This window comes from Microcebus murinus, chromosome 17 (assembly GCF_040939455.1).
Source record: "Microcebus murinus isolate Inina chromosome 17, M.murinus_Inina_mat1.0, whole genome shotgun sequence".
NCBI lineage: Eukaryota > Metazoa > Chordata > Mammalia > Primates > Cheirogaleidae > Microcebus > Microcebus murinus.
The window spans coordinates 58,923,033-58,950,505 of NC_134120.1; the positions used below are offsets into that span (position 1 = coordinate 58,923,033).

The 27,473-nt window shown below is 39.1% G+C and overlaps 1 protein-coding gene across 2 annotated transcripts; it reads left to right on the forward strand.

The window, feature by feature from the left end:
• Nucleotides 1-3,713: 3,713 nt before the first annotated feature.
• On the forward strand, nucleotides 3,714-27,100 carry ZNF354C (zinc finger protein 354C). 2 transcript variants are annotated; one of them, XM_012789969.2, is made up of 5 exons: nucleotides 3,714-3,810; nucleotides 5,286-5,351; nucleotides 18,390-18,516; nucleotides 19,013-19,105; nucleotides 20,772-27,100. In XM_012789969.2, the coding sequence occupies exons 1-5, from the start codon at nucleotides 3,715-3,717 to the stop codon at nucleotides 22,184-22,186; spliced, it is 1,797 nt and encodes a 598-aa protein (XP_012645423.2). In that variant the 5' UTR covers nucleotide 3,714; the 3' UTR covers nucleotides 22,187-27,100. The 2 variants fall into 2 exon arrangements, with proteins under 2 accessions (XP_012645423.2, XP_020137771.2); XM_020282182.2 differs by lacking the exons at nucleotides 3,714-3,810; nucleotides 18,390-18,516 and having other exon boundaries at nucleotides 19,010-19,105.
• The last annotated feature ends 373 nt before the right edge of the window (nucleotides 27,101-27,473 follow it).

A 27,473-nucleotide genomic window follows, 5' to 3' on the forward strand; every position in this document is an offset into this window, starting at 1 on the left:
ATTATTGTGCCAAATGGTGGTGTGTGACCACAAATGACGGGGAGTAGAAATGGCAGGTACAACCTCTTTTCATTAAAATGTCCTATGTCCAACCTTGTACTAGAGATAGGTATGCCAGAAACTGTAACCTGATACAGATAAAATTTACAGAAGAGGGAAAGAAAAATAAAAGGTAGATGTCAGGGCTGTCCTGGGGAATATGCCTCTATCAAAGGCCATATCTCTGCTCAATAATACAAATCAAACTTAGTGGCTCCCATCACAGGTGCTGTAGGGCCTACCCAGAGGTACAGGTAAAAAAAAAAAAAAAGCAGAAAGACCAACTCCGCAACCAACAGTCTTCTCTCCACAACTCGCCGGGGCAAAAACTATAAGTCAGGTCATCCCTAGAGGTCAAAACACCCCTAAAGCAAAAGAAACCGAAGACTCCCTATAGAACATGCTGACAGCGGCATATGAGACTTTAAACCACACTGAACCAGCCCTCACCGAGGCGTGCTGGTTATGTTATGGTATCAGACCTCCTTTCTATAAAGCAGTGGAAATAGCTACCCCCTTTAGCCAGTCAAAAAAAAAAAAATTCCCAAGTCTTGTAAATGGGACCACAAGAGACCGAGACCGACTCTTCTGTCAGTCACCAGAAATAAAACCTGCATAAAAAAGGTGCCTGATAGCCACAAGCAGTTTTGTGCCGAGGTTCACCCTACCATAGACCGGACCAGTAGAATAAAATGGCTGGTCCCAGCACTCAACGGGTGGTGGGTGTGTTCAAAGACAAGCCTAACCCCCTGCCTAAGCCTATCAGTCTTCAATGAGTCTGAAGAATACTGCATTATGGTACTAGTGTTCACTAAGGTCATCTATCATCAAGAAGACACCATCTATGCTGCTTAGACCAGAAAAAGAAAGGACTCCAACTTTAAAAAAAAAAAAAAAAAAGGAGCCTTTCACAGCAATAACCTTGGCCACTCTTTTTGGCCTAGAGGCAATAAGAGCAGGGACAGGCATCTCATCCTTGGCAGTGCAGCATAGGGGGTTCAATAGTTTAAGGGCCGCCGTAAATAAAGACATAGCCAGAATTAAAGAGTCCATTTCCCATTTAGAAAAATCCCTAACTTCGTTGTCCAAAGTAGTGTTGCAGAACCGGAGGGGGCTGGACTTAGTATTCCTCCACCAGGGGGGCCATGTGCGGCCTTAGGAGAAGAGTGCTGCTTCTATGCAGACCATACTGGGGTAGTTAGAGAGTCCATGGCAAAGGTCAGGGAGGGACTTGCCCGACAAAAACGAGAGCGAGAGCAGCAACAAAAATAGTTTGAGTCATGGTTCAACAGTTCCCCGTAGTTAACTACCCTGCTATCTACCTTGTTAGGACCTATAATAGTGCTCATGCTCATCCTCACCTTTAGGCCATGTATCCTGAACAGGTTAGTCACTTTCATAAAAGAACAAATAAATACTGTGCAGTTAATGGTACTGCAGCAGCAGTACCAAAGAGTGAGTCTTAAAAAAAACAGTTTAAGAATAAAAGAGATACAAGACCCTGAATACTAGCAAGAATGCTCATAAGAACCAAGAGAAAGGGGAAAATGTAAGATACTGGGCTATGAGGACAATAGACACCTTCCAGCTTCTGTTTACTGCCTGTTTGCTAACCGCAAGGCATTATGGGTATATTATGGGATGCAGAAGAAAAAGACAAAGAGAGCAGAAACCTGAGTCTCTCAGCTAGGACCGGGAACAGGTTAGGGCCTATCAGGGGCAGGCTGAAGTAAAAATCACTGTGGGGGCGGATGCAAGACCAGTGTGTAAACAACTAAGTTACAAAAGGGGACTAACACACAAAGGAGGGTCCCTGCCCAGAAAAGAGGTCACTGCTCTGGCACTCTGGGGGCTTGGACCCTAGCTCGAGCTAGACAATAAAACTCCTTTTGGTAATTACAGCCTCGGTGACTCTATCTCTCTGTCCTGCGGCCTTGTGAATCTCAGATATAACACCTGAGCCTTTCCACAAATACTTAATGTGCCTCCCTCCTCATCTTCTGCAGGACTTTCTTTCAACCACCTTCTCAGTGAAATGTTTCTTAGCCAATTTGTGTAAAATTACAAAACCTTCCCCCTCCCCCCACCTACTGTTCCCCTTCTTATTCTTGTTAGCACTTGTGAGGAAGTTTAAATTTTTCCCCTGAAGTTTTGATAATTTAAGTTTATAAAACAAACGGACAGATTAACAAGACGAAAAAGCATACAAGTTTTATTAACATGCATATGAGCACAGGGGTCATACAAAATATAAAAACTCAGATAAAGGCAAGGATTGACACTTTTATACCATCTTGAGGTTACAGAAAGAATTTGGATCATGGCAAAGACAGGTTACCAGAGGGAGAGAAGAAATATCTGGAGAAAAGGTGGTCTGGTTATGCAGATGAAACCTCAGAGGTAGCAGCCCTCTGAGGATAGATGGTAGCCTGTGGTTAAAGTTTCTCTTGTCAGATTTTCAAAGGTGTCAAACTCTCAGTAAATCTTTCCTAGAACTGGACAAGGAAGGGCCTCAGAGAAAGCCAGCTTGTTCACATCTGTTGTTTACTTCACTTTATTTCCTCTACATATACAAGTCTCCTCCACAAAAGACTGCTTTGCAGGGCTATTCCTGCCTGTAAGCTCTATGAATAGCCATCTCAAAATATGTCAAAAAAGTATATTTTGGAGTGAAACATTTTAGTCTCCTTCACATTATCTCAAAACATATTTCTTCTTTTTTTTTTCACAGAAATAATGGCTCATGAGAGTCTTCTTGTTTATAATCTTTCTTCTTTCTCCCCAGAATTCAAGCTGCACATGTGCTCACGTTTTGCCAGTTTTGCCCACCAATGTACTTCTAGCATCTAGAACAATGCCAGGCACAAGATAGGTGTTCAATATATTTTTGCTGTTGTTGAATAAATGAATAATGGAATCCTATAAAGCAATGAAAATGAATAAAATTTGTACGTATTAAAATAGATGAATCTAAAAGTGTTTGTGCTGAACATATAAGTCACCAAAGAATATATATAGAGTGAGCGTATTTTGTTTACATAAAGATCAAAAACCTTGCAAAAGTAAACGTTTAACGTTTAGGGACAGATGCATATGGAATTGTCATCAAACTAAACAAGGGAATACTGTAAGCAATTCTCAGGAAAATGAGGGCATTGTGGACAGGCTTCCAAAATTCTGGGTAAGTTCTCTTTTGTAATCCAAGTATCGGGTATGTGGGTATTCACTTCACTGTTTTAAAAACTGTACCTGTGCATATGTTACCTTCCGTGTATGGCACACATTAAAATAATTAAAAATAATCAGCGCTGGTGGTGGGAGCTACGGCACACTTAAGGCATCTAAAGTCGATTTTGGCCGGCGCCCTGGGAGGCCGAGGATCGCTGGAGCCCAGGAGCAGCAGTGAGCTACGATCAGCCACGGCACTCCAGCCCGGGCTCCAGACACAGACCCTGTCTCAAAAAAATAAAAAAAAGTCAGGTTTTTTTCCAAATCATTCTGCCTGCTGACAAAACAAGCCCGCCCGCATGCCAGGGTGGAGCGCGCGCGCTCGCTCGAGGCGCAGCCCCGCGCACAGCAGGACAAGCGCTCGCGCGGGCGGATGCGGTTCCCTCCCGGAAGTCGCCGGGCGCACCGCGGGGCCCTCTGGGAAGCGTAGTCGGAGGGGCCCGAGGGATGCCGGGAGTCGTAGTTCTCCCCGGGTCCGGGGGTCTGCGGGACGCTCGCGCCCTTTGTCGGAGGTCGTGGCGCGGGGCGCCCTGGCTCCGCAAGGTGTGTCCACTGGGGCCGAGGCGCTCCCAGTTGCCTCTTCAGGGCCGCAGTCGGAGCCCGCGCCTCCCTCCGGGCGAGTGGGGCGGCGTGCGGAGCCGCGGCCGGGGGCGGCTGGGCGGCGAGCGGGCTGGGCGGCCGGGCCCTGGGGCGTCGCGCTGGCTGCCGGGAGGCCTGCGGGGAGGGAGCGCCCCTGCCAGGTAAGCTGGGTGTGCCGGGAGCCGTGGCGTGCGTGCCGGTCGGTCCTTCGTGGCTGCTGTTCTGAGCTTCCTTAGTGAAACAGATAATAACAAACAATAGCTAATACATAGGAGAACCATAGGTATGCCAGGCGGTAGTCTAGTGCCTTAAGTGAATTAACTCACTGAACCTCAGATAACAGGTCGGTTGGCTGTGCACTGTTCCCATTTTACAGACGAACAAACCGAGGCCGAGAGTGGCCAGGGAATTTGACAAAATTTAACTGGGGTCTTGGTGACTTTGGGCGGGTCACAGCTCCCTAGTTCTCAGTCTTCCTCACATGTGCACAATGGGGCAAGCAGTATTTATTATTTTAGAGTAGTTGTGAAGATTAAAAATAATACCTGGGAAGCACTCAACGATTTCCTGGCGCGGAGGAGGCGTGCATCATAGAGTAACTGTGAGTACTTCCACCGCAGCTTCTCTCTGCCTGGCCGAGGCAGGCCCGCTGGAGAGGACTCCACAGAGTTGGTGTATTGGTGCTCAAGCCAGGGCGGCACCCGGGGGCGCCCACTGCAGGCTACGCAGTCAGCGCAGGGCTGACACTTGCCTGACTCATCAGGCACCTTCTTTCCTTGCTCTCTTAGGCAGGCGGGGTGCCCACCCTTCCCACTTGGAGGCCGTGTATGGGGAGCTGTTTGCGGCTTGGATGCTATAAGAGGTGGCACCTGTGGATATGTATTTAGGAGGGGCAATGGAACAACCATCTGGCGTGATTTGGGTGGGGGCAGTGTTTTAATCATAGTACCATGGGTAAGGTGTGATAAGCCCAGACCCAGATCTAGAGAGAGAGAGGCTGGGAAACTTTACAGGTTGTATTATATCTACAGTTCCTTGGGGAGCACACAGTACTCCGTGGAAGGGCCAAGTGAGGAAAGGCAAGCGAGCTTAGATCAGGCTAGCTAAGTTTGAAAGGGGCAGCCCCAAGAAATTCACATTCACGGTGACTGCTAGGTGTGTAGTTTAAAGCTATCTAAGGACTCTAGATATCTATGGGTGAGTCATAGTTTGCTTAGAGGTAGCTAATAGGCCCTAAGGTAGAGATTAGAGCATCAGTATATAGAAATTAGAGGTCTGGTTGATACAGAGAAGGGATGGAGGTTGGCAAATTGGCTTGGTAATACTCTTTCTGCTTGGTGCACATCATTTATGTGGGGTGGCTTTGTTGGGAATTGATGGCCGTTCTCTTCAAGCCATCCTTTAACGCAGTTCCTCATGATACCTTTTTTTCTTTCCAGATTTACCTTGAGCGAAAAACTAAGAAGGAAGTAATGGCTGTGGATTTCTTGCCCACTCTGGTGACAGTAAGTAAAGTTTGTCTTTTTGTAAATTGTTTTCTGGATTCAAAGATGGTGGACATGTTTCCAGACTTTGTCCAGGTATTTTTCTATCCAGTGAAAACAATGGATAATCCAGAGCCTCAAAAGTTTTTCCCAGGATCCTAGGCATATCCAGGGGCTGCTGAGGAATGTGCCTCTTTTGTTTCCAGAACATTTTTAACTTACCCCAAACTCACTTTGTGACCAAAATTTGAGTCATCTCTGAACATATATGTTTCCTGCTACAATAGTGCTTGGTGAGGAATAGGGGGTATTAGGCAGGCTTTGACTTCATAGAGGCTATAGTCACACTTGGGGCAAAAACACAGGAAGGTCAAAAGATACCTTCAATAAACATTTACTGAGCACTGACTATGTACAGGATCCTATGTACATAGAAGAAAAAGATATTATTTCCTTCTTCAGGGAATTCATGGTACTGATCTTAGGAAATATGATTAAATGTCCAAGTAGGTTCAGGGAAACATCCCAGAAGTGGGGGCATTTTGAGTTGATGCTGAAGGCCAGAACTGATATCAGGGGTTCGGGAAGACTAAGGGCATCCCAGAAGGAGTCAGCTTGGCTTGGGCTTTCAGGCTGGCACTGGGAGGACATAGGCCTAGAGCCTTCCTCTGCCTGGTGTGTTTATGATGTTATACTGTCCAAGTGTCTGTCTGTCTCTCTCTCTCTCTCTCTCTCTCTCTCTCTCTCTCTCTCTTTCTTTTTTTTAAGAGATAGGGTCTTGCTCTGTTCTGAAGCTGGAGTTCAGTGGTACAATCATACCTTACTGCAGCCTCAAACTCCTGGGCTTAAGCAATCTTCCCACCTCAGCCTCCCAAGTAGCTTGTACTACAGATGTGTGTCACCATGCTCAACTATTTTTTTCTTTATTTTTTGTAGAGATGGGGGTCTCACTATGTTGCCCAGGCTGGTCTTGAATTCCTGGGCTCAAGAAATCCTCCTGCGTTAGCCTCCCAAAGTGCTGGGATTACAGGCGTGAGCCACTGTGCCTGGCCTAAATGTCCCTCTTATCTGACTAATCAATGCCTCTGTCGCCTCTGATTATTTTTATTTTTCTACTGCTTTAGACTCTCTACCTGGACCCTTTTTTCTTGTTTTTTCTGTGTTGAGATCTGTTTTAATTACTTTAACCCTCAGCTTTCTGAATATCTTCCCCAAATCTCTGTCCTCAGGCTTGACCTTTTTCATAGAGTTCCAGTTCGTCATTCCCAAACCTTTATTAAATGTTTCCATGTGGAAATCCCATCTTTCCCTCAACGCTGGCTCTCTTTCCTGATTTTCTGTTCTGCTATACCCCAGAACCTCTGTTTTTCACTTACTGCTTTTCCAAAAAGTAGTGGTAGTCTGTAGGTTAAAAATGTGGACTTTGGGCTGGGCGAGGTGGCTTATGCCTGTAATCCTAGCACTCTGGGAGGCTGAGGCGGGTGGATTGCTCAAGGTCAGGAGGTCAAAACCAGCCTGAGCGAGACCCCATCTCTTTGGGGTCTATTTTTTCTAAAAATAGAAAGAAATTAATTGGCCAACTAAACATATATAGAAAAAATTAGCTGGGCACGGTGGCGCATGCCTATAGTCCCAGCTACCTGGGAGGCTGAGGCAGAAGGATCGCTTGAGCCCAGGAGTTTGAGGTTGCTGTGAGCTAGGCTGACGCCACAGCACTCTAGCCTGGGCAAAAAGCCAGACTCTGTCTCAAAAAAACAAAAAACAACAACAAAAAAATGTGGACTTTGGAATTTGACTTCATGACTTCAGATCCAAGTTAGGCATGTGACTGTGATCATGTTATTTTATCTCTCTGTGCCTCATTTCCTTAATTTAAGTGGTGTTAATAACATATATACCTCAATGAGTTGGTGTGAGCATAATACAGTAGTAATTACAAACATTACTGTGTGCCAGATGCTATGTATTACTATGTACAAAATATTTATTCTTTTCATATATTAACTCATTTGATCCTTTTAAGAGGACTGAATTTTATAGATGAGGAAACTGAGACAAAGAGAAGCAAGTAACTTGATCAAGGTCATACAACTGGCTTTTGAATCCAGACAAGACAGTCTATGCTGTTAGCATTATGGTCTGAGAAAGTATATGAAACGCAGAGGGCAGTGTATGCATGGTATTTATTGAAATCTCAGTAAATGCTAGCTGTCACTATTGCTAGTATCAGCAGTAGCAGCAGCATTATTTTAGAACCTGCCAAATTTGGTATGCTTCTCCCCACTAGGTGAGACTTGTCTTTGACTCTTTAATTACAAGGAGATGGAGATTTCAGGAAAGTGAAATATAAAGAGCTGCAAAATGCAGTGTGAAGCAATACCTGGTTGTTATCTGGGCCACCCTCTGCCCAAAGGTAGGACTCTTCACTATCTGAGATTTCCTACACACCCAGGCTGAAGAGGCTTACTTCATTATAGTTAAGGGCAGATAAAGAGTTTGTTTGCAACTTGGAGCCAGTCTTTTGTGGATAGCTAATTTAGTACCTAACACTTTTTATGAAGTCTCTTGGGGAGCCAAGATGACCCAATCACAGGCCTCATTACCCCATTTGAGTCAGTTCAATGGTAATATCCAATCTCAACTTCTGTCCTAATTAAGCATACTGAGGGGCAAATTTATCTCTACTGTTAGAAAAATTAAACACCAAAACTTAATTTTTGGAAAAGGTTCTTTGCAGATTTTATAACTACTAGTTATCTATTTCCATTTAATTTATAATTTATCATCTGGGGAAAGGCACATGGAATTTGGTATCGATTACTTAATAGTCATAGTTTGTTACTTATATCATTTTGCAGTAAATCAGTACCTTTTTTGGGTATTGTCACTATTTTTAAAAGAAAAATCTTAAATTTTTACAACAGTTTTAGATTAGAGAAAAATTTGCATGGTCACTATATACCCTGCACCCAGATTCCCCTATTATTAACATCTTTCATTAGTATGGCACATTCATTACAACTAATAGACCAACATTAATACATTATTATTAACTAAACTCTATGTTCATATTTCTTTAGCTTTTACCTAATGTCCTTTTTCTGTTCTAGATCCCATCCAGGATACTATGTGATATTTAGTTTTCATGTCTTAGGTTCCTGTTGCCTATGACAGTTTCCCAGATTTTCCTCATTTATAATGACTATAATAGCTTTGAGGAGTATGGGTTAGGTTATTTCTAGACCACCTTACTGTTGTGATTTGTCTGTTATTTTTTCTCATTACTACACTAGGATTATGGGTTTGGGGGAGGAAGACCACAGAGGTAAAGTGTCATTTTCATCACATCATACCAAAATTGCATGTTAATTACATGACTTGTCACTATTGATGTTGACCTTGATCACCTGACTAAGGTAGTGTTTGTCAGGTCTCTCTATTATGAAGTTACTTTCTTTTTCTATCCCATGTGTTACTGTTTGGAAGGAAGGCTCCATGTACAGCCCACACTTAAGGAGTGGTGAGTTATGTTCCTCCTCCTTGAGGGAATCTACGTAAATTATTTGGAAATCAGCGTGGAGGATTATCACTTCTCCCTGTTTATTTCTTTATTCAATCATTTATTTATATCAGTATGGCAACCAGGGACCTTTCTACTGTCTCTACATATCAATTATGCTTCATTTAAAAAAAATTTTAGTGGTTACCCTGTAGTTTTCAGTATAAACTTACAACTAATCTAAGTCCACCTTAAATAACATCATACTGCTTCATGGATAATGCAGGTACTTTATAAGAAAGCATTCCCAGTTCTTTCCACCCATTTCTTATGACATTGCTGTCATTCATTCATCTATGTGCTATAATCATCACCCAATACACTGTTGTTATTAATTTAAGCAGTTCTTTTTTAAATCAGCTAAAGATATGAAAAAATTATTCCTTCTCTGTCAGTTCTCCTGTCTTTATGAAAATTCAAGTTTCTGACCTGTATTATTTTCCTTCTCCCTAATTTTCCTTCTATCATTCCTTGGAAGGCAGGTCTGGTAGTAATGAATTCTCTCAGGTTTTCTTTGTCTGAAAAAGTATTTCTCATCCCTTTTGAAGGGATAGAAATTCTAGGGTGTTGAAGGGTATAGGATTCTAGGTTGGCAATGTTTTCTTTCAACATTTTAAATAATTCATTTCACTCTCTTCTTGTCTACACTGTTGCTAATGAGAAAATTTACTGTAATTCTTATTCTTCTTCCTTTATAGGTACAATGGTTTTGTTCTGTGTTTTCCAGGATTTCTCTTTGACTTTGGTTTTCTGCAATTTGAATATGGTTTGCCTAGGTGTGGATATTTTGGTATTTATTCTGCTTGGCATTCTCTTTGCTTTCTGGATTTGTGGTTTTATGTCTATCACTAATTTTGGAAAATTTTCAGCCATTATTACTTCACATATTTCCTATGTTCCATTCTTTCTTTCTTCTCCTGCTGGTATTCCAATTATATAGCAATTTAAAATTATCAAGTAGAGCTATATTTTTAACATGAAAGGTTATATGTACTGTATCAATAGGAAACTTAGAGATGTGAAACAACGATAATCATTTATCATTTCTCACAGTTTCTCTGGGTCAGGAATGTAGACTGGGTAGGAGAAACAGTTTACCATTCAAAGTCTGGAGTCTCAGCTGAAAGATTTAAAGACTCTGGGCTAGAATCATTTGAATTATCATGTGTATGGTAGTTGATACTTACTCTTGGCTGGTGGTTGAGACTTTAGGTGGGACCCTTAGATGGAACATCTACTGTAATTTCTCCATGTGTCTTAGGCTTACAAGATGTGGCTAGGCTCCAAAAGTGAACATCCAGTTGGCCCGCTGAGAGGTGTATTCTTTTACTACCTCTGCTTGGAAGTCACATAGTATCACTTCCACTGAATTCTACTGGTTATAGCGTTTACTAGCCCCTGCACAGATTCAGGGAGAGGAATTGTAGAACTCACTTCTTGGTGGGAGAACTGTCAATGTCACATTATACAAAGAACATTTGAGATGGGAGAGAAATTGGTGTAGTCATCATGGGAAAGTATAGTCTTCCACATCTGTCAGAGCCAAAAATGTGCACAGACTCTGACCGAGTAGTTCAATCTCTAGCAGTTTCTCTTACAAATGTAGGTGTACATGTACCCAGGGATATATCTGTGTGAGGTTGGTCATGGTACATTGGACTAGCAAAGAACGGAAACCCTCTAAACACCCATCAATAAGGGAAATGGTTAAATAAGTTATGGTAGGTGTCCATACAGTGGAATGTATCATTAGGTCATTAAAAAGAATGAAGTTTATTTATGCAGATGTGACAAAATTCATTAAATACAAGTAAATCAGGATTGAGAATTTTTTCATTAAAAAAGGATACACGTATGTGTGTATATTTATTTGCATAAAAAATTTCTGGAGAGAGAGAAAATAAACTGATGCAAGTTACCTGTAGAATGGGACTGCTAATCTGGGCTACAAGGGAATACTTAACACATCACTGTATGTTCTTTTGTACTCTTTCTATTCTTTAGTATGTATCTGTTTTCCTTTTGTTAAAATATAGTCAAGAGAACACATGTATATGTAATTGGTGTAATTGGATATGAATTCTGGAATATATTCTTAAACCATGAACAAAAGTCTGACTAATAGGAATGAGTGTTATTTACATTGTTTTCAATTTTTAAAATTTTTCTGAAGCGATTGTGTTTAATTTGCATACTTTTTAAAAAGCTAATGAAATTTAAAAAGAAAAAGAATGCCTTTTTGCTAGAAGTATTCTAAGCCCTAAGATGATGGGACTGGATAGAATATGGGTTGCTATGAGTAGCCTGCATATAGAAGCAAGAAGCTTGTATTTGTTTGCTAGGGCTGCCGTAACAAAATATCAGAGACTGTATGGCTTAAACAATGGAAATTTATTTTCTCACAGTTCCGGAGGCTACAAGACCAAGATCATATGCGAGCAGTTTTGGCTTCTGAGGCTTCTCTCCTTGGCCTACGCGTTACTGCCTTCTTATGTCCCGTGTCACATGGTCTCTCCTGTGTGCATGTGCATGTCTGTGTCCTAATCTCCTTTTCTTATAAGCACACCAGTCATATTCGATTAGGATCCATCCTAAAAACCTCATTTTCACTTAATTACCTCTTTAAAGACCTTGTTACTAAATATCATTACATACTGAGTTACTAGAGCAGGGTTCCTCAAACTTTTTAAACAGGGGCCAGTTCACTGTCCCTCAGACCGTGGGAGGGCCGATGGAGAGTGCAGCGCACATTCCACACATGCGCTGTGGGCCCTGGACAAGTCGGCTGCTAAGCAGGACAGGCAGTGGTGGCAAAAACACCCTGCGAGCCGCATGTGGCCCGTGGGCTATAGTTTGAGGACTGCTGTTAGAGGTTAGGACTTCAACATATGACTTTTGGAAGGACACAATTTATCTCATAACAAAGTGCTTTCAGCTGGCTCCTATTGAAAGACTACCCTTCCTACTGTCTCCACCATAGTTCCAACACCGTTTCTTGTGTAAGGCTTTCTTTCCTGTGATCTCTAGGGTATAGGGAAGGTAGCACTAAATCTAATAAGGCTGAGGCAGGATCTCTGAGCTCATGGCTGGGCATGCCTCAAAATGTTCCAGTCACCTGTTCCAGTCCCAGTAGAGCTAAGCAAGTCTTCTCAAAGATGCCATGACACACAACTAGAAGAAATTAGGTAAATATGGGGTTACCCTACGGCGATATTTTTTGACTGCCATACATCTAAATCACATTTCTTTGTTTGATGAATTCCCCTCTTTTTGAGTCCTAGTAGGATACAGAGCCCACCTCATAATCTAGAAGCTAAAATCAATAGATCCTTGCTTTTCCAGATTTACTTATAAGTAAGGTGCAGGCTTGTGACCCAAGCTTGGCCAATCAGTTGTACCTACCCCAGATTTTGATTCAAGAGCTAGGGATACAAAGAAACAGAAACAGTGTAGAGTATAGCCAGGTGGTTTGTGGCAGCAGCAGTAACATTGAGTTTCTAGAGAAAGGAAGAGATGCAGCATAGCAAAAGGAGTGGCTGTCTAGTGCCAGTGGTGGTGGTGGTGAGGCTGTACCATGGACAAGTGTCCATGACAATAGCAATGGTGTTCTCACAAGCCTGATTTTCTAGTGTGATCCTGGCATGGTCTAGAACATTGTCTGGCCTTCCAGTTTCTGCTCATTTTCCAAGTCTAGTTCTGTGACTATCAATTTTCCTGGAGGTATTCAGTCCCTTTTCTGTGTAAATGAGCCAAAGTTAATTTCTGTTGCTTAAAACCTAAGAAACATCAAGTTTCTTGTAACTTCTTATAAAGCTACCTGCTGCAACCCAGATTCTTATTTTGCATTTTAGAAATACATCTTAGACAACCAGTGTTTCTAAGCGGGAACATTATCAGTATTAGCTATCTGTCGTTGTGCAGTACTGTCTTGTGCAGTTCCAGATGATTAGCAACTTTAATCCTTTCCCTTAAATGCCAGTAGCACCCCCCTGCCTTAGTCCTTGTGAAAAACAAAATGCCCTCACACATTTCTAAACTCACCCTGGGAATGTTGGAGGGATCCTATACAATCCTTAGAGCAGCTGGATGAGATGATTGATAAGATGCCTTTCAGGGATGTAATTCAGGTAATCTTTCATTTTATTATTTCTTTATATTTAATCAGCTTGCCTAGGCTCACTAATGAATGTTTTGTTTTATATTAAATATGAGCTTCTAGTTTCTGATAATAGAGAAATAGCTCCTATCAGACTAATTCATCTATGGATAACAACTAAACTCTGGACAAAACTTAAGAAACAACTACCTGAAGATACTAGAGAGAAATCAAAAGCAGACAGATATTGGATACCTATCTGTATTTGGAAAAAGGGACTGTCACAGGGTAAATTTTCCAGTTATTACAGCTTTTTGCCTAGGGACAGGTCACAGCACCAACAGAATGATTAAAACTCGATTAGAAACCTGAAGTCTTACTGGTGTGAAGGACCACATGATAGAGTTTGAGGTAACCTTAGCAGGTGGAAAGTGGATGGGAGGAATCTTGGAGAGAGCCAGGGAGGTGGAACCCCAAATTCTGTGCATAATTCTGCCCAAATCTCTGGCTGAGCCCTGAATGACACATGTACAAGGCAGACTGAAAGTAGCCCAAATAAGAACTGAACAGAGATTTTTGCTGCTGCCTACTAGAGAGATGGCAGAGTTTGGAATTTGATTCCAGATAAATTAATTACCTGCTTTAAAAAAATATACACTCTTCAAAGGAACATAACAAAATTTGGAGTCTCTATATTGTATGCTATACAATGTCCAGGATAAGGTAGACTATGAAGAAATGGGAAAGTGTGACCAAAACTCAAGAAGAAGGCAATCAATAGAGACCATTATCAAGATGGCTCACCAGATGTGGTAGCTTGTCCCTATAATTCCAGCTACTCAGGAGGCTATAGCAGGAGGATCACTTGAGGCCAGGAGTTCAGGAGCAGCCTGGGCAACATAGCTAGACCTCATCTCTAAAAAAGATTTAAAAAAATTAGCAGGCATGGTAGCACACACCTGTAGTCCCAGCTACTTGGGAGGCTGAGGCAAGGAGATCACTTGACCTCAGGAATTTGAGACTGCAGTGAGCTATGATCACACCACTGCACTCCAGCCTGGGCAACAGAGTGAGACCCTGTCTCTTTAAAATAAATAAATAAGTGACCCACGTGTTAGAATTCACAGATAAAGATTTTAATGCAATTGTTATAACTATGCTCAAGGACTTAAAGGAAGACATCATTGTAATAAATGAACCAATAGGAAATCCAAGAAGGGAGATGAACCATGAAAGAAGTAATAGAAATTCCAGAACTGAAAAGTAAAATATCTGGAATTAAAAAAAATCACTGGATGGGCTTAACTTTTGGAAATTAACATAAGGAAAAGTCAGTGAAACTTGAAGATAGATTAATAGAAATTATCCAATCTGAAGAACAGGTAGAAAAAAGAGCTTCAACAACAAAAACATTAAAAGGTCTAATATACATGTAATTAGAATTCCAGAAGGAGAGGAGAGAGAAAATGGGTCAGAAAATGTATTGCAAGGAAATAATAGCCAAAAATTTCTCAAATTTGGTAAGAAACTTAAATTTACAGATTTATGACACTTGGTAAAGCTCAAGCAGAGTAAGTACAAAGAAACCTTACAGCTAGGTTTGTGCATCATTGATCAATGTTATGTAATAGAAGTATGATGTGAACCATGAATACAAGCTACATATCTAATACAAAATTTTCTACTAGCCACGTTAAAAAAGTAAACAAAAGCAAGTCGATCAATAATATATTTTATTTAACCCAATATATCCAAATATTATTTCCACATATAATCAATATTAAATTATTGAGAATACTGTGTATGTTTGTGTGTGGTGTGTGTGTGTGTGTATGTGTGTGTGTGTGTGTGTATATATATATATATATATATATATAGTTTTAGTAAATCACCTGGTATGTATTTATACATATAGCACATCTCAATTCAGAATAGCCATATTTCATGTCCTCAGTAGCCACTATAGTTGGTGTCTACTATATTGGGCAGAATTGTCACAGACAAATGACAAAAACCAAAGATTTGAAAGCAGATAGAAAAAAAATTATGCAGAAAAATGTTTGAATGACCATTGGCTTTTCATCAGAAACAACAAAGGACAGAAAACAATATAGTGACATTTTACATACTGAAGAAGAAAAAGTATCAATTCTATTCATTGGGATTCTATTCCAGTGAAAATATTCTTTAAGAATGAAGGTAAAATAAAGGCATTTTCAGATAAAAGAAAATTAAGCTAATTCATTCATTGCCAGCAGGCCTGCACTGTAAGAAATACTAAAAGACGTTCTTCAAGCTGAAAGGAAAATATGCCAGATGGGAACTCTGATTTTAGGAAGGAATAAAGAGCATTAGAAATAGTAGCTATTTAGATAAATATAAAACGCTTCTTTCTCTCAGTTTCTTTAAAATGCATATAACTGTTTAAAGCAAAATTATATTATGGGGTTTATTTTTTTATTTTTATTTTTTTTGAGACAGAGTCTCGCTTTCTTGCCTAGGCTAGAGTGAGTGCCGTGGTGTCAGCCTAGCTCACAGCAACCTCAAACTCCTGGGCTCAAGCAATCCTACTGCCTCAGCCTCCCGAGTAACTGGGACTATAGGCACGAGCCACCATGCCCGGCTGATTTTTATATTATATATATTAGTTGGCCAATTAATTTCTTTCTATTTTTATGGTAGAGACGGGGTCTCGCTCAGGCTGGTTTTGAACTCCTGACCTTGAGCAATCTGCCCGCCTCGGCCTCCCAGAGTGCTAGGATTACAGGCGTGAGCCACCGCGCCCGGCCTATTATGGGGTTTATAATGCAGATAGACGTCATGTATATGACAACTGTAGAGATAGAATTCATTTACATCTTGACTGGAAAAGCTCTATCTTCATCTCTGGGGAAGCTTGGATGTCTGTTTCTTGGCTTTTGGCCCAAACAGTATAAGGGCAGCATATATCCTGTTTAAGATCTAAATGCCAGTCTATCCCCAGTAAACTTCTTTACTGTTGGCTTGCAACTCGCCTAAATGATCTGACATGCCTTGGTTGATTACATAAAAGACCCCTGATGGGAATTCCTCCTTTGAGCTCTCCCAAAACCTAGATTCTTCACACAGATCCAGAGACATGGCATAGTCCGTGTGTGCAAATAAGGGAGACTGCGCATTGAATGTCTCTTGGCCGTCCAGCGCTTCCCTGTACTTTGTTTCTCTTCCTGCATTGTACTATTTGTCTTTAAAGACACACCTTACATAAGTATGTTCAGTGAAGTCTAGAGAGTCCTGGCAACTCTGAACTGGGAAAAATAACTTATAATAACTATAACACAAAGAAGGGATGGTGGTGTCCCATATACTTGCAAGGTTCTTGCATTCTGTGTGCAATGATATATTAGTTCTAAATAGACTGTGAATAACCAAGAATGTGCTTTGTAATTCTCAGAGTGAACACTAAAAATGCAAAGAGGCATAACTAAAAAGCCAACATATACATTAAAATGAAATATAAAAAAATTCAAAAGAAGGGAACACATACAGTAAAAAAAAAAATAATAATAATCCTAATAGAAGGTATAAGTGAAAGATTGTCATTCTACCCCTCTCCACAAATATCAAAGAATAATCAGAGTGACAGCTTGTATTCTTCCAGATATTTTTGCATGTGCCATACATATGTATATACAGATATAGGCTTTTTCAACAAATATAGATTGTTTTGTAGGTTGCTTTTCCATATGAATCAATATATCAAGGGCAAATTCCAATGTCAGGCACACAGAGCTAGTTCATTCTATTTAATGGCTGCATAACATTTCATGGAATAAATGTACTATAGTTTGCTTATACATTCCCTTATGGATAGATATGTAGGTCATCCTCAATTTTTCACCATTGTATTAATATTATATTAGTTTCCTATTGCTGTAACAAATTACCACAAACTCAGTGGCGTAAAACAACATAATTTTCATTCTCTTACAGTTCTGGAAGTCAGAAGTCTGAAATCAGTTTTATTGGCTTATGGTCAAGCTGTCAACAGGGCTGTTTCCTTCTGAAGGCTCTGCATGGAAAATCTGTGTTCTTGCCCTTTTCACCTTCTAGTGGTTGCCTGCAGTCTTTGGCTTGTGGCCCTTTCATCCATCTTCAAAGCACTGTACTTCAGTGTCTGGTTCTGTCACCACATCGCTTTCTCTTATGACTAACTCCTCTTGGGTTCTTATGAGGATCACCATGATTACATCAGGCCTGCCTGGACTAGCCAAGATAATCTCCCTGTCTCAAGATCCTTTGTTTAAACAGATCCTCAGAGTCCCTTTTGTCATACACATGATATTTACAGTTTCATTATTCAGCCTGTCACAAGCATTAACTTATAAGTAATACTGCAGTAAACATCCTTGAACAAGTATCTTTACCCAGTTGTGTAATTATTTCATGTGGTCGAATCCTAGAAATGCAAAGACAAAGTGATGTACTTTTTTACATTGATATATTCTCAGCAAAATGCCCAGTAAAAGCATTGTATCCATCTTTTACTTCCTTTGATTCTTTTATATAAGAGTTGCTATCTGCCTAGCCCATGCTTTCTCACATTTTGGGGTTTAACTGGAGTTCTTTTAGAAGAACTTACTTTCTCAACAGTTCCCTCTTTGCACCTTTATGGTCTTTCAGGTCCTTTGGTTCTTTTAATTTTCATGGTCAATGGAAACTTATCTGACAATATAGCTTAAAGGTCTGTTTGCCTGAATTCAAATCCTAGTTTCACCATTTTCTCATAGCATTACCTTGGAAAGGTTATCTAACCTTCTAAACCTGTTTCTTCATCTGTAAAATGACTTAATTATAGTATCTTACTTAAAAGATTTTTATGAGACTGAAATGAGATACTATATACAAGGTTTCTATCATAGTCTCTAACATATTCCATAAATATTAACTAGTACTATTTTATTGTTTGCTTGATATCTCAGAAATACCTTTATGGTTTTGTTCTGCTGATGGTATTTTCCTAGTTTCCCACTATTTCTCTCAATATATTCTGATTTATATTTTTAAATTTTATTTAATTTGGATTTTGAGTGGGAGGGAGGAGGTAAATGTATGTGCTCAGCCACTTAGAAAGATTCCGGGCTGGAATTTAAATTACCTGTTGGCAAGGACGTTGCTTTTTTTCCCCTACCCTTACCCCCACTCAGGTGGCATGTGTCTTTATCCACAATTGGTACTCAGTAAATACTTGTTTAATTAAATAGTTAATGGGTGGTTAAAAAAATTACATAATTAGTTGATTTGAAATACTTAGGATCCCAAGACATTTTTCAGAATTGATTGCTATACATCCCAGTGTCAACTTTTTACCAAGTCTTCTGTCAAAGATGATGTTCCCTGAACAGGAATGGGTTTGCCATTCTAGGAGTCTGTGACATTCAGGGATGTGGCCGTGCTCTTTAGCTGGGACGAGTGGTCGCACCTGGACTCTTCCCAGAGAACCTTGTACCGGGAGGTGATGCTGGAGAACTACAGAAACCTGGTCTCATTGGGTGAGAATTTTTGCATATAATGAAGAATCTGTTACAGGAACACCTTGCAGCTCCATCCTTGGGATTGAGTCTGCAGTTTTTTCCCCTTTGTACCCCTGGGAAAGGTCAAATTGCTGTAGAGTCGAAAGTGTACGTTTTTGTTGTGATGCCCTTCTTGCCATTATTTACTCCTTCCTTTGCCCTCTCAATCCCCAATCAAAGTTTCCTCCTTGGATTATGCCAATGACTAGATCTCTGTTGAGATTATGAAAAACATAGAGGAGGAATGCCCCATCTTAGTAGTATTCATTGCCATGGCCTTATATTGTTTCTGAACTGAGACCTTCCTCCTGACACGCACCCTGAGAGCGCCAGTGCCCTCAGAATTGCTGGTGTTGCTTACTCTGTCTCCCAGCATTGCTTTCGTTGCCTTGTAGGTTCAGAGTGAGTGCTATGTGGGTCCTGGGATTGCTCTTCATGCCATTAGTTCAAACTCCATTTCTTTCCTCACAAGCAGGGATTCCATTTTTAATGCCAAAAGTGATCTGCCAGTTGCAACAAGGAGAGGATCCCTGCACTGTGGAAGAAGTCCCTTCAGACACCTATATAGGTGAGTGAGAGACCTGGAAATGGGCACAAGGGAGTCTTTATAGATGAGCAGGTCATGAGGAGGCAGGACTCTGTAAACTTTCTTGGAAATACTGAGCTTTGTTGAGTTAGGTGTAATTTAAGTTGTATAAATTATATTAAGTATACACAAATACCTAATTGTAATGATCTAATTTTAATCTATTTTCAACTACAGATTGATTAAATAAAACCAGGTTTTAACCCAGAGTACCTTGAAATCAGCTCAAGCTAAATCTTTTCACCTAGAATCGGAACTGAGCTTGGGGCTTGGGCATGTTTCAGAAATTTAGGACACTGACTTCAGATCTCCTATAAATTTTCATTATTTTCAAAAGATTCCTACATAGAGAGTACAGTCTTCTGGTTCTAGCTTATTAGAAGAAATGAGTATGTCTATTTCTCCTCATGGTCAAATAAAAAGGGGAAAAGCGATTGGAGGGTAGTAAGAAAAACTCATTACTCCTCCAATAACTGAAGATAGATTGTTGTGCATGGGTGATATATTCCATATTTTACTCTTTTTAATAATGATCATCACATCTTGAACTTAGAGCAAATATTTTCAACACAGTCAGGCTTCAGGGCTGTTGTAATTTTTAAAACCTGAATGTCCCTTTTTTTGTTGAGACAAGATCTTGCTCTGTTGCCCGGCTAGAGTGTAGTGGCGCCATCATAGCTACTGCAACCTCAAACTCCTGGGCTCAAGTGATCCTCCTGCCTCAGCCTCACAAGTAACTAGGACTACAGGCATGTGCCTTGATACCTGGTTAATTTTTCTGGTTTTTTGTAGAGCCATGGTCTCACTATGTTGCTCAGGTTGGTCTCCAATTTCCAGCCTTAAACAGTCCTTCATCTTCAGCCTCCCAAAGTGCTAGGATTACAAGTTTGAGCCACCACACCTGGCCCTCAATGTCCTCTTTTTAACAGACAATTTCCCCTTTGACATACTATAATGTGGAAGTTAATATGAAGAGTTAAATTTAAAGTATTTCCTTTTATCTTTAGCATCTCTTTATGAAAAGGCAAGCTTCCTATGTCAGCCTGCCATTTTAGAAAATAAGATCCGACACTTACATTATTAATAACTCAATGATTATTTTTAAAAGAAAGTCACATGTTGAAACTTCCTTTCATAAAGAGAACATGGTCTAATGAGACAAACTCCTTACATTCAAGGAAATCACAGTCACATATGAAATTACAAAATTTAAGAAAAACAATCCAAATATTTAAAATTATTGGGTATAGGGATTCAGAGAGAGCCTGGGAAAATAATGAAAGTAACAGTGGAAATGATTATAAACTCTAAAGTATCCCATAGTATTTAACATGAGCTTATCATCTGCCATTTTCTGTGTCTTCCTACCTTCTGCTAAGCCTGTTCTATGTCTGCCTTTATGTCTCCCAGAGTTCAGTCTCTTCATTTTCAGTGTTAATTTGCCTTGTTTATTCTTCCACACCACTCCTTTACCAATTTGCCTCTTTTTCCATTATCCATCATGTTTTTCTGCAGATTCTTTTCCCTATTTGAGATTAGATGATATTAAACAACTTTTATGCATATTGTTGCCAATTTTATTGATCTACTGATACATCAGTTTGTCTTTTCCAGCAGGGGAGGCATTAATTCTTCTGATTCATTTCAGGTTTCAAGACCTGGCCTGAAATAGAAGCATTGCCTACCGGACTGGACATTTTTATAGAAGAAACATCTCAGGGAATAATAAAGAAAGAATCCATTAAGTATAGTCATGGGGACATCAGTTTTGGAGAACCTATGGAATTTGAAAGCAGTATAGAACAAGAGCAAGAAAAGAAATCTCTTAGGCAAATGGTAGCCTCACATGAGAAAACCATCAGTGGAGATGGAAACCATACAAGTCTTGAAATGGGGGAAAGCTTACTTACAAATACAATTCTTGCTACACAACAGAGTGTTCCTATAGAAAAGATACCCAATATGTATTACACTTTTGGGAAAGATTTTAAACAGAACTTTTATCGAAGAAGATGCTTCCAGATTTGCCCAGGAGAAAAACCTTATATCTGTAGTGAATGTGGGAAAAGCTTCAACCAGAGTCTTTATCTTATTGAACACCAGAGAATTCATACTGGTGAGAAACCCTACAAGTGTAATGAGTGTGAGAAAACCTTCAGCCACAGGTCATCCCTTCTTTCTCATCAGAGAATTCATACTGGAGAGAAACCTTACAAATGTAATGAATGCGAGAAAGCATTTAGTAATAGTTCAACCCTTATCAAACATCTGAGAGTGCATACTGGAGAGAAACCCTATCGATGTAAGGAATGTGGTAAAGCCTTTAGCCAATGTTCAACCCTCACGGTACATCAGAGAATTCATACTGGAGAGAAACTCTATAAATGTGGTGAATGTGAGAAGGCCTTCAATTGTAGAGCAAAACTTCATAGACATCAAAGAATCCATACTGGTGAGAAACCTTATAAATGTAATGAATGTGGGAAAGGTTACAGCCAGTTTACATCTCTAGCTGAACATCAGAAACTTCATACTGGAGAACAGCTGTGTAAATGCTTGGAATGTGGGAGAACCTTCACACGTATTGCAACTCTTATTGAACATCAGCGAATTCATACTGGACAAAAACCCTATCAATGTAATGAATGTAATAAAACCTTCAACCAGTATTCATCTTTTAATGAACATCGGAAAATTCATACTGGGGAAAAACTTTATACGTGTGAAGAATGTGGGAAAGCCTTTGGTTGCAAATCCAACCTTTATAGGCATCAGAGAATTCATACTGGAGAGAAACCCTATCACTGTAATCAGTGTGGAAAAGCTTTTAGCCAGTATTCATTCCTAACTGAACATGAGAGAATCCACACTGGAGAGAAACTCTATAAGTGTATGGAATGTGGGAAAGCCTATAGTTACAGATCAAACCTTTGTAGACACAAAAAAATTCACAATAAAGAAAAACTCTTTGTATGGAAGGATTATGGGAAACCTTTGATCTACAACTCCTCCCTTACTCAGTATCAGAGATTTCTTAGAGGAGATAAGCCCTATGAGGTTTAGTTCATCTCATATAATCCAAGACTTTCCATTGGTAAATAATCAGGAAAATTGTAAATAGGATACAAACTCCTTATAAATTTTAGTCTTTTTTACTTGTGCAGGGAATATGCTAGTTACAATTGATCAATAAAAATATGAAGAACACTGACTTGTCAAGTTTTAAAAGAACCACAAATTCAAAGGTTTCTAAAAACCTATATTTTTTTTAATTCATAGAAAAATGTAAAAGGCCTAACTTAAAAAAATTATGAAAAATAGTTGAATGTAAGTTTTGTTTCTCTCATTAGACCATATTCTCTTTAAAAGAGGAAGTTTCAATATGTGACTTTTCTTTTAAAAACAGTCATTCAGTTATTAATAATGTGAGTATAAGACCTGTTTTCTAAAATGGCAGGCCAACATAAGAAGCTGCCTTTTTATAAAGAGATGCTAAAGATAAAAAGAAATACTTTAAATTTAACTCTTCATGTGGAAATAATAAAGTTATTTTTATGAGTTGCCCCATCAGGAAGTTATTTATCTAAGTGTGCATATACACAAATGCGTGTATGTGTATGTATGCATATACACATGCAGTTTTGGAAAACATTTTTTTCAAAAGTCCTTTATGATGTAAAAAATACAGTTTTACTAATTTAGAATTTAGTTTTTTTAAATTAAAATTTGCCCAAATGGAAACTGTCTTCTTTTTACTTTCCTATGTCTTTTCTCTCCCTTCCTTTATTTTTTTCTTTCCTTTTTTTTTTTTTAGAAAAAGGGTCTTGCTCTGTTGCCTAGGCTGGAGTGTAGTGGTGTAGTTCACTGTAGCCTTGAACTCCTGAGCTCAGGTGATCCTCCTGCCTCAGCCTACCAAGTAGATAGGGCTACAGGCCCATACCACCACACCCAGCTAGTTTTGAAATTTTTTGTAGAGACAGACAGGGTCTCACTGTGTTGCCCAGTCTGTTCTCAAACCCCTGGTCTCAAGCGATTCCCTCACCTCAGTCTCATAGAGTGCTGGGATTATAGATATGAGCCATTGTGCCCAGCCAAGTATAGTTTATTTCTTAATTGGCTTGTTTTAGCTTATCTGAAAGTATTGTTTTATGTATTTAAGTGTATTTACAAGGAAAAGGAGGCTTTTAGACCTCAGTGTTTAACATTTTACCCAATAGCAGTGAGCATGCTTAGTGCCCCAGTTTTAGTTTCTAAATGGTGCCCCCTGTAAGGAACCAGGGCTCCTTGGAGAAATGGCTGATTCCATATTTGGAGAAGGAAATGTGTATAGTGTGCATGATATATCTTTTTATGAAGAGAAAGAAAAAAAAGCCAGATACAGGGTAATGTCAGATGCAGGAGCCAACTTGAAAGTGCTCCCACTGTCCAAATTTAGGATAATTTAAACACCAAAAAGGATCATCACTGTAATCAATAACACCAAGAAGGAAAAGAAGCCCATAATGATGAAAAATAGAGGAAAAAAACTCTTGTGAAGTTATATAAAGAACGCCATCTTTTATATGCACACAGACTGATGGATTTAGAAAAATTACTATTTTACAACCCTTAATGTAATTAAAACTGGCAAAAATTAATGGATGGTAAAACCCATTAGGTGAAAAAAATTTCCAGAGAATATTGTTTGCATAGTGTCAAAGCATCGAGGATGCCAATTGCAAAAGAATTGCCTTTATAATGGAATCTATCAAGCTGAGTTATACTACTTGTGGAATAAGCCCACATTATGTGTCTCCTGATAAGATGAAATATGAAGCAAATATGATCATCTATGATATATTGCCAAAATGTTTCACCAAAATCTAAATCTTATCTGGGCTTATTTTCCTAGTCTCATTCAAAATGTCCAGGATGCAATGCAGTATTACATGAAATACATAAATCAGGAGAATGTCATCACTTCATAAGGAAAGACATAACAGACACTAATTCCAAAACATCACAGATGAAATTGTGAGACAAAGACTTTAAAGTAGATACCACAACAATGTTTCAAAAAGTGTGACCATTCCAGAAATTGGTGGAAATGTCAAACGTTTCAGCAGGAAAATAGATGATATAAAAAAGAACCAAGTGGAAATTTTAGAACTAAAAATACAATAATAAAAATTTATTTTGTAAAAATCACTGGTAGGATTCAATAACAGAATAAAGATGACAGAGGAGAGTCAGTAAGCTTGAAGGTGCATCAAAACATAATTATCCAAACTGAAAGAGAAAGAAATACATGATCATATCAATTGATGCAGAAAAAAGCATTTAACAAATACCCATTCATGATAAAAACTCAGAAAATTTGAAATGAAAGATAACCTAATAAAGGGCATATACCAAACCCCACAACTAACATCATACTTAAGGATGATCAACTGGATGCTATTAAAATCAGGTACAAGTCACGGATGTCCACTCAACACCTCCGAGTCAAGATTGTACCAGAAGTCCTTGTTAATGCAGTCAGGCAAGAATGAAAAAGCATTCAGACTAGAAAGGAAGAAATAAAATGGTCTGTATTTACAGATGACATGATTTATCCACTTAGAAGATCCCAAGGAATCAACAACAAAGGTCTTAGCACTAAGTTTTGCAAGGTTACAAGGTAAAAGATCAGAATGCAAAACTTAAATTATGTATCTATGTACCGACAATTAACAATTGGAAAGTGAATTTAAATAACATATTCCATTTGTAATTTTAAAAACGAAAGAAGTACATACATATGTGTAAATCTAGCAAACATATAGGATTTCTATGTGGAAAACTATGAAATGATGATGGCAACAAAGAAGACCTAAATGGAGAGATATGCCATGATTACATATTGGAAAACTTAGTTAAGATGTCAGTTCTCTTAATTTAATCTACATATTTAACACAGTTCCAAAATTTCAGTAGCATTTTTTGTAGATGTAGACAAGCTAGTTTAAAATTTAAGTGCAAAGGCAAAGTAGAGTAGCCAAACGATTTTCAAAAAGCAGAATTAAGTCGAAGGACTCAAACTACCCAACTTTAAGTCTTGTCTTACTACAAAACTAAAGTAATAAAGATACTGTAATATTGGTGAAGGGATAGACATGGAGATCAATGGAGCAGAATGAAGAGTCCAGAAATAGGTGGTTTTAAGATTCTGAAATTTTTTGAGTTGCTTTCATCCAAGAGATGGAGCTTAATACCCTTCTTTTGCGTCCGGGCTGAATTTAAGTGACTCAGAGTATGATAGAAGTGATGGTATGTCACTTCAAAGATTTGGTTATAAAAAGACTGTGATTTCTCTACAGGGCATGTGCCCAGTACTTTGTCCTTTGGGAAGCCAGCCGACATACAGTGAGGACACTGAGACAGGCTGTGCAGATATCCATGTGGTAAGTAACTGAAGCCTCCGGTCTACAGCCAGCAAGGAACTGTGGCTTCGCAGTCATGTGAGTGAGCTTGGAAGTGGGATGCTCCCTCACCTGAGCCTTCAAATAAGACTGTAGCCACAGCCAACTGCTTGCCTGCAAACTCATGTGAGACATTGCGCCTGACATACCCCGCTACACCACTCACTCCTGGCCTCCTCACCCTCAGAAACAGTGGGTTAGTAAATGTTTTAACACACTAAGTTTTAGGGTAATTTGTTATTTAGCAATAGAGAATTAATACAGAATTTGGTACTTGGAAATGAGTTGTTGCCATAATAAAAACCCAAAATGTGAGAGTGGTTTTGAAACTGAGCAGTGGATGTTGAGTTAAGTAGGCATGTACTAATAAAAACCTCAAGTGCTTTGCAGAAACTATAGAATCCTTATGGCCTTTGACAAGGGTACAGATGAGGACTTGTAGAAAAGTGAGGTAAATGTTATTGGCAACTGAAGGAAGGAAGATCTTGGTAGGTAGTGGCAAACTTTCACAACACTGACACATTCAGTAATGTGAAAAGTAAAACATATGCCTCATACGATCTCAGTAGGGAAATTTCCAAGTAGAGTGTTGTAGGTGCCACTTGGCTTCCTGCTTATAGTAAAATTTGAGGAGAGAGATAAACTATAGGAAAGACTGTTAAACAAAAAGGAGCCAGGACTTGATGGTTTTGGAGATTCTCAGCCTCACCAAAACAGCAGGATATGCTACAATTAAGATCTCACTTCCTAGCAAAGATCAAATTTAGGGCATTACCTGGAAAACATACTCCAGTAATGAACCCTCAGTTATAATCAGAACAAGAAATAATAAAAAGTGTTGGCAATAATGCAGAAAAATTGGAACCCTCACACACTTTTGGTGGGAGTATAAAATGGTACAGCATCTTTGGAAAACACTGGAATTATCTTAAAAGTTTAGGGTTCAGCAATTCCACTCCTAAGTTTATACACAAGAGAAATGAAAATAAACATTTCTGTGAAAACTTGTATATGAATGTTCACAGCAGCATTAATTGTAATAGTCAAAAAGTGGAAACAACCCAATTTTCAACAACTGATGAATGAATAAAATGTGGCATACTATGAAACATTACTTGGTGATAAAAAGAAATGAAACACTGATAAATGCTCATGAACCAACCTTGTAAACATTGTGCCAAATGAAGGAAGTAAGAAAGGACTATATTATATAATTCCATTTACATGTGATGTTCAGAAAAGCTAAATATATGTAGAGATAGTATTACAGATTCTTGCTTTCCAAGGCTTGGTGGGTTAGGGAAAATGAGGAGTGACTGCAGGTGGATGTGGAGTTTCTTTTTGGGGTGATGAAAATGTTCTAAAATTGTGCTAATTATCACACAACTCTGAGTATATTAATACAAAGCATCGGGTTGTACACTTTAAATGGGTGAATTGCATGGTATGTGAATGCTATCTCAGTGAAGTTGCTGTAAAAAATCTGTTGCAAATGCTTATCTGTTAATGCCAATCTATAATAAAATTTTACATATTTCGTTGTTGAAAATGTTCTTTTGTGGTAGGTATTGTCAAATACTGTTATCAGTCCATGAGCATATGATTTTAATTGAGCAGATCCATTGCTTGGTAGTCATTTATAAAATTTCATTGGATTATTCTCTAGATATTTGCCTTTCAACATATAGTTACTTTGCATATTAATCACTTCTAATTGAAGGGTTAGGTGGATGCTGTTCAATTGTACTGTTAAATGAATTTTGAAATATGTAAATTTTGTTTGCATTTGCATTGAGATCTAAGAAAAAATGATGGAGTTTGTGCTCATAATCTATATGTGTGGAAAATATTTGTGACAACGGACATACCATTTCCTTGTTTTAAACTTTGACAGCGTGGGCAAGGAAATA

Bases quoted from the DNA above. Each gene is read 5' to 3' on its own strand.
- ZNF354C (XM_012789969.2), top strand. From the start codon at position 3,715: ATGCCGGGAGTCGTAGTTCTCCCCGGGTCCGGGGGTCTGCGGGACGCT. The intron at 3,811-5,285 runs GTGTGTCCACTG...TTTTCTTTCCAG, and splicing joins GGGCGCCCTGGCTCCGCAAG to ATTTACCTTGAGCGAAAAAC. The intron at 5,352-18,389 runs GTAAGTAAAGTT...TTGCCATTCTAG, and splicing joins TCTTGCCCACTCTGGTGACA to GAGTCTGTGACATTCAGGGA.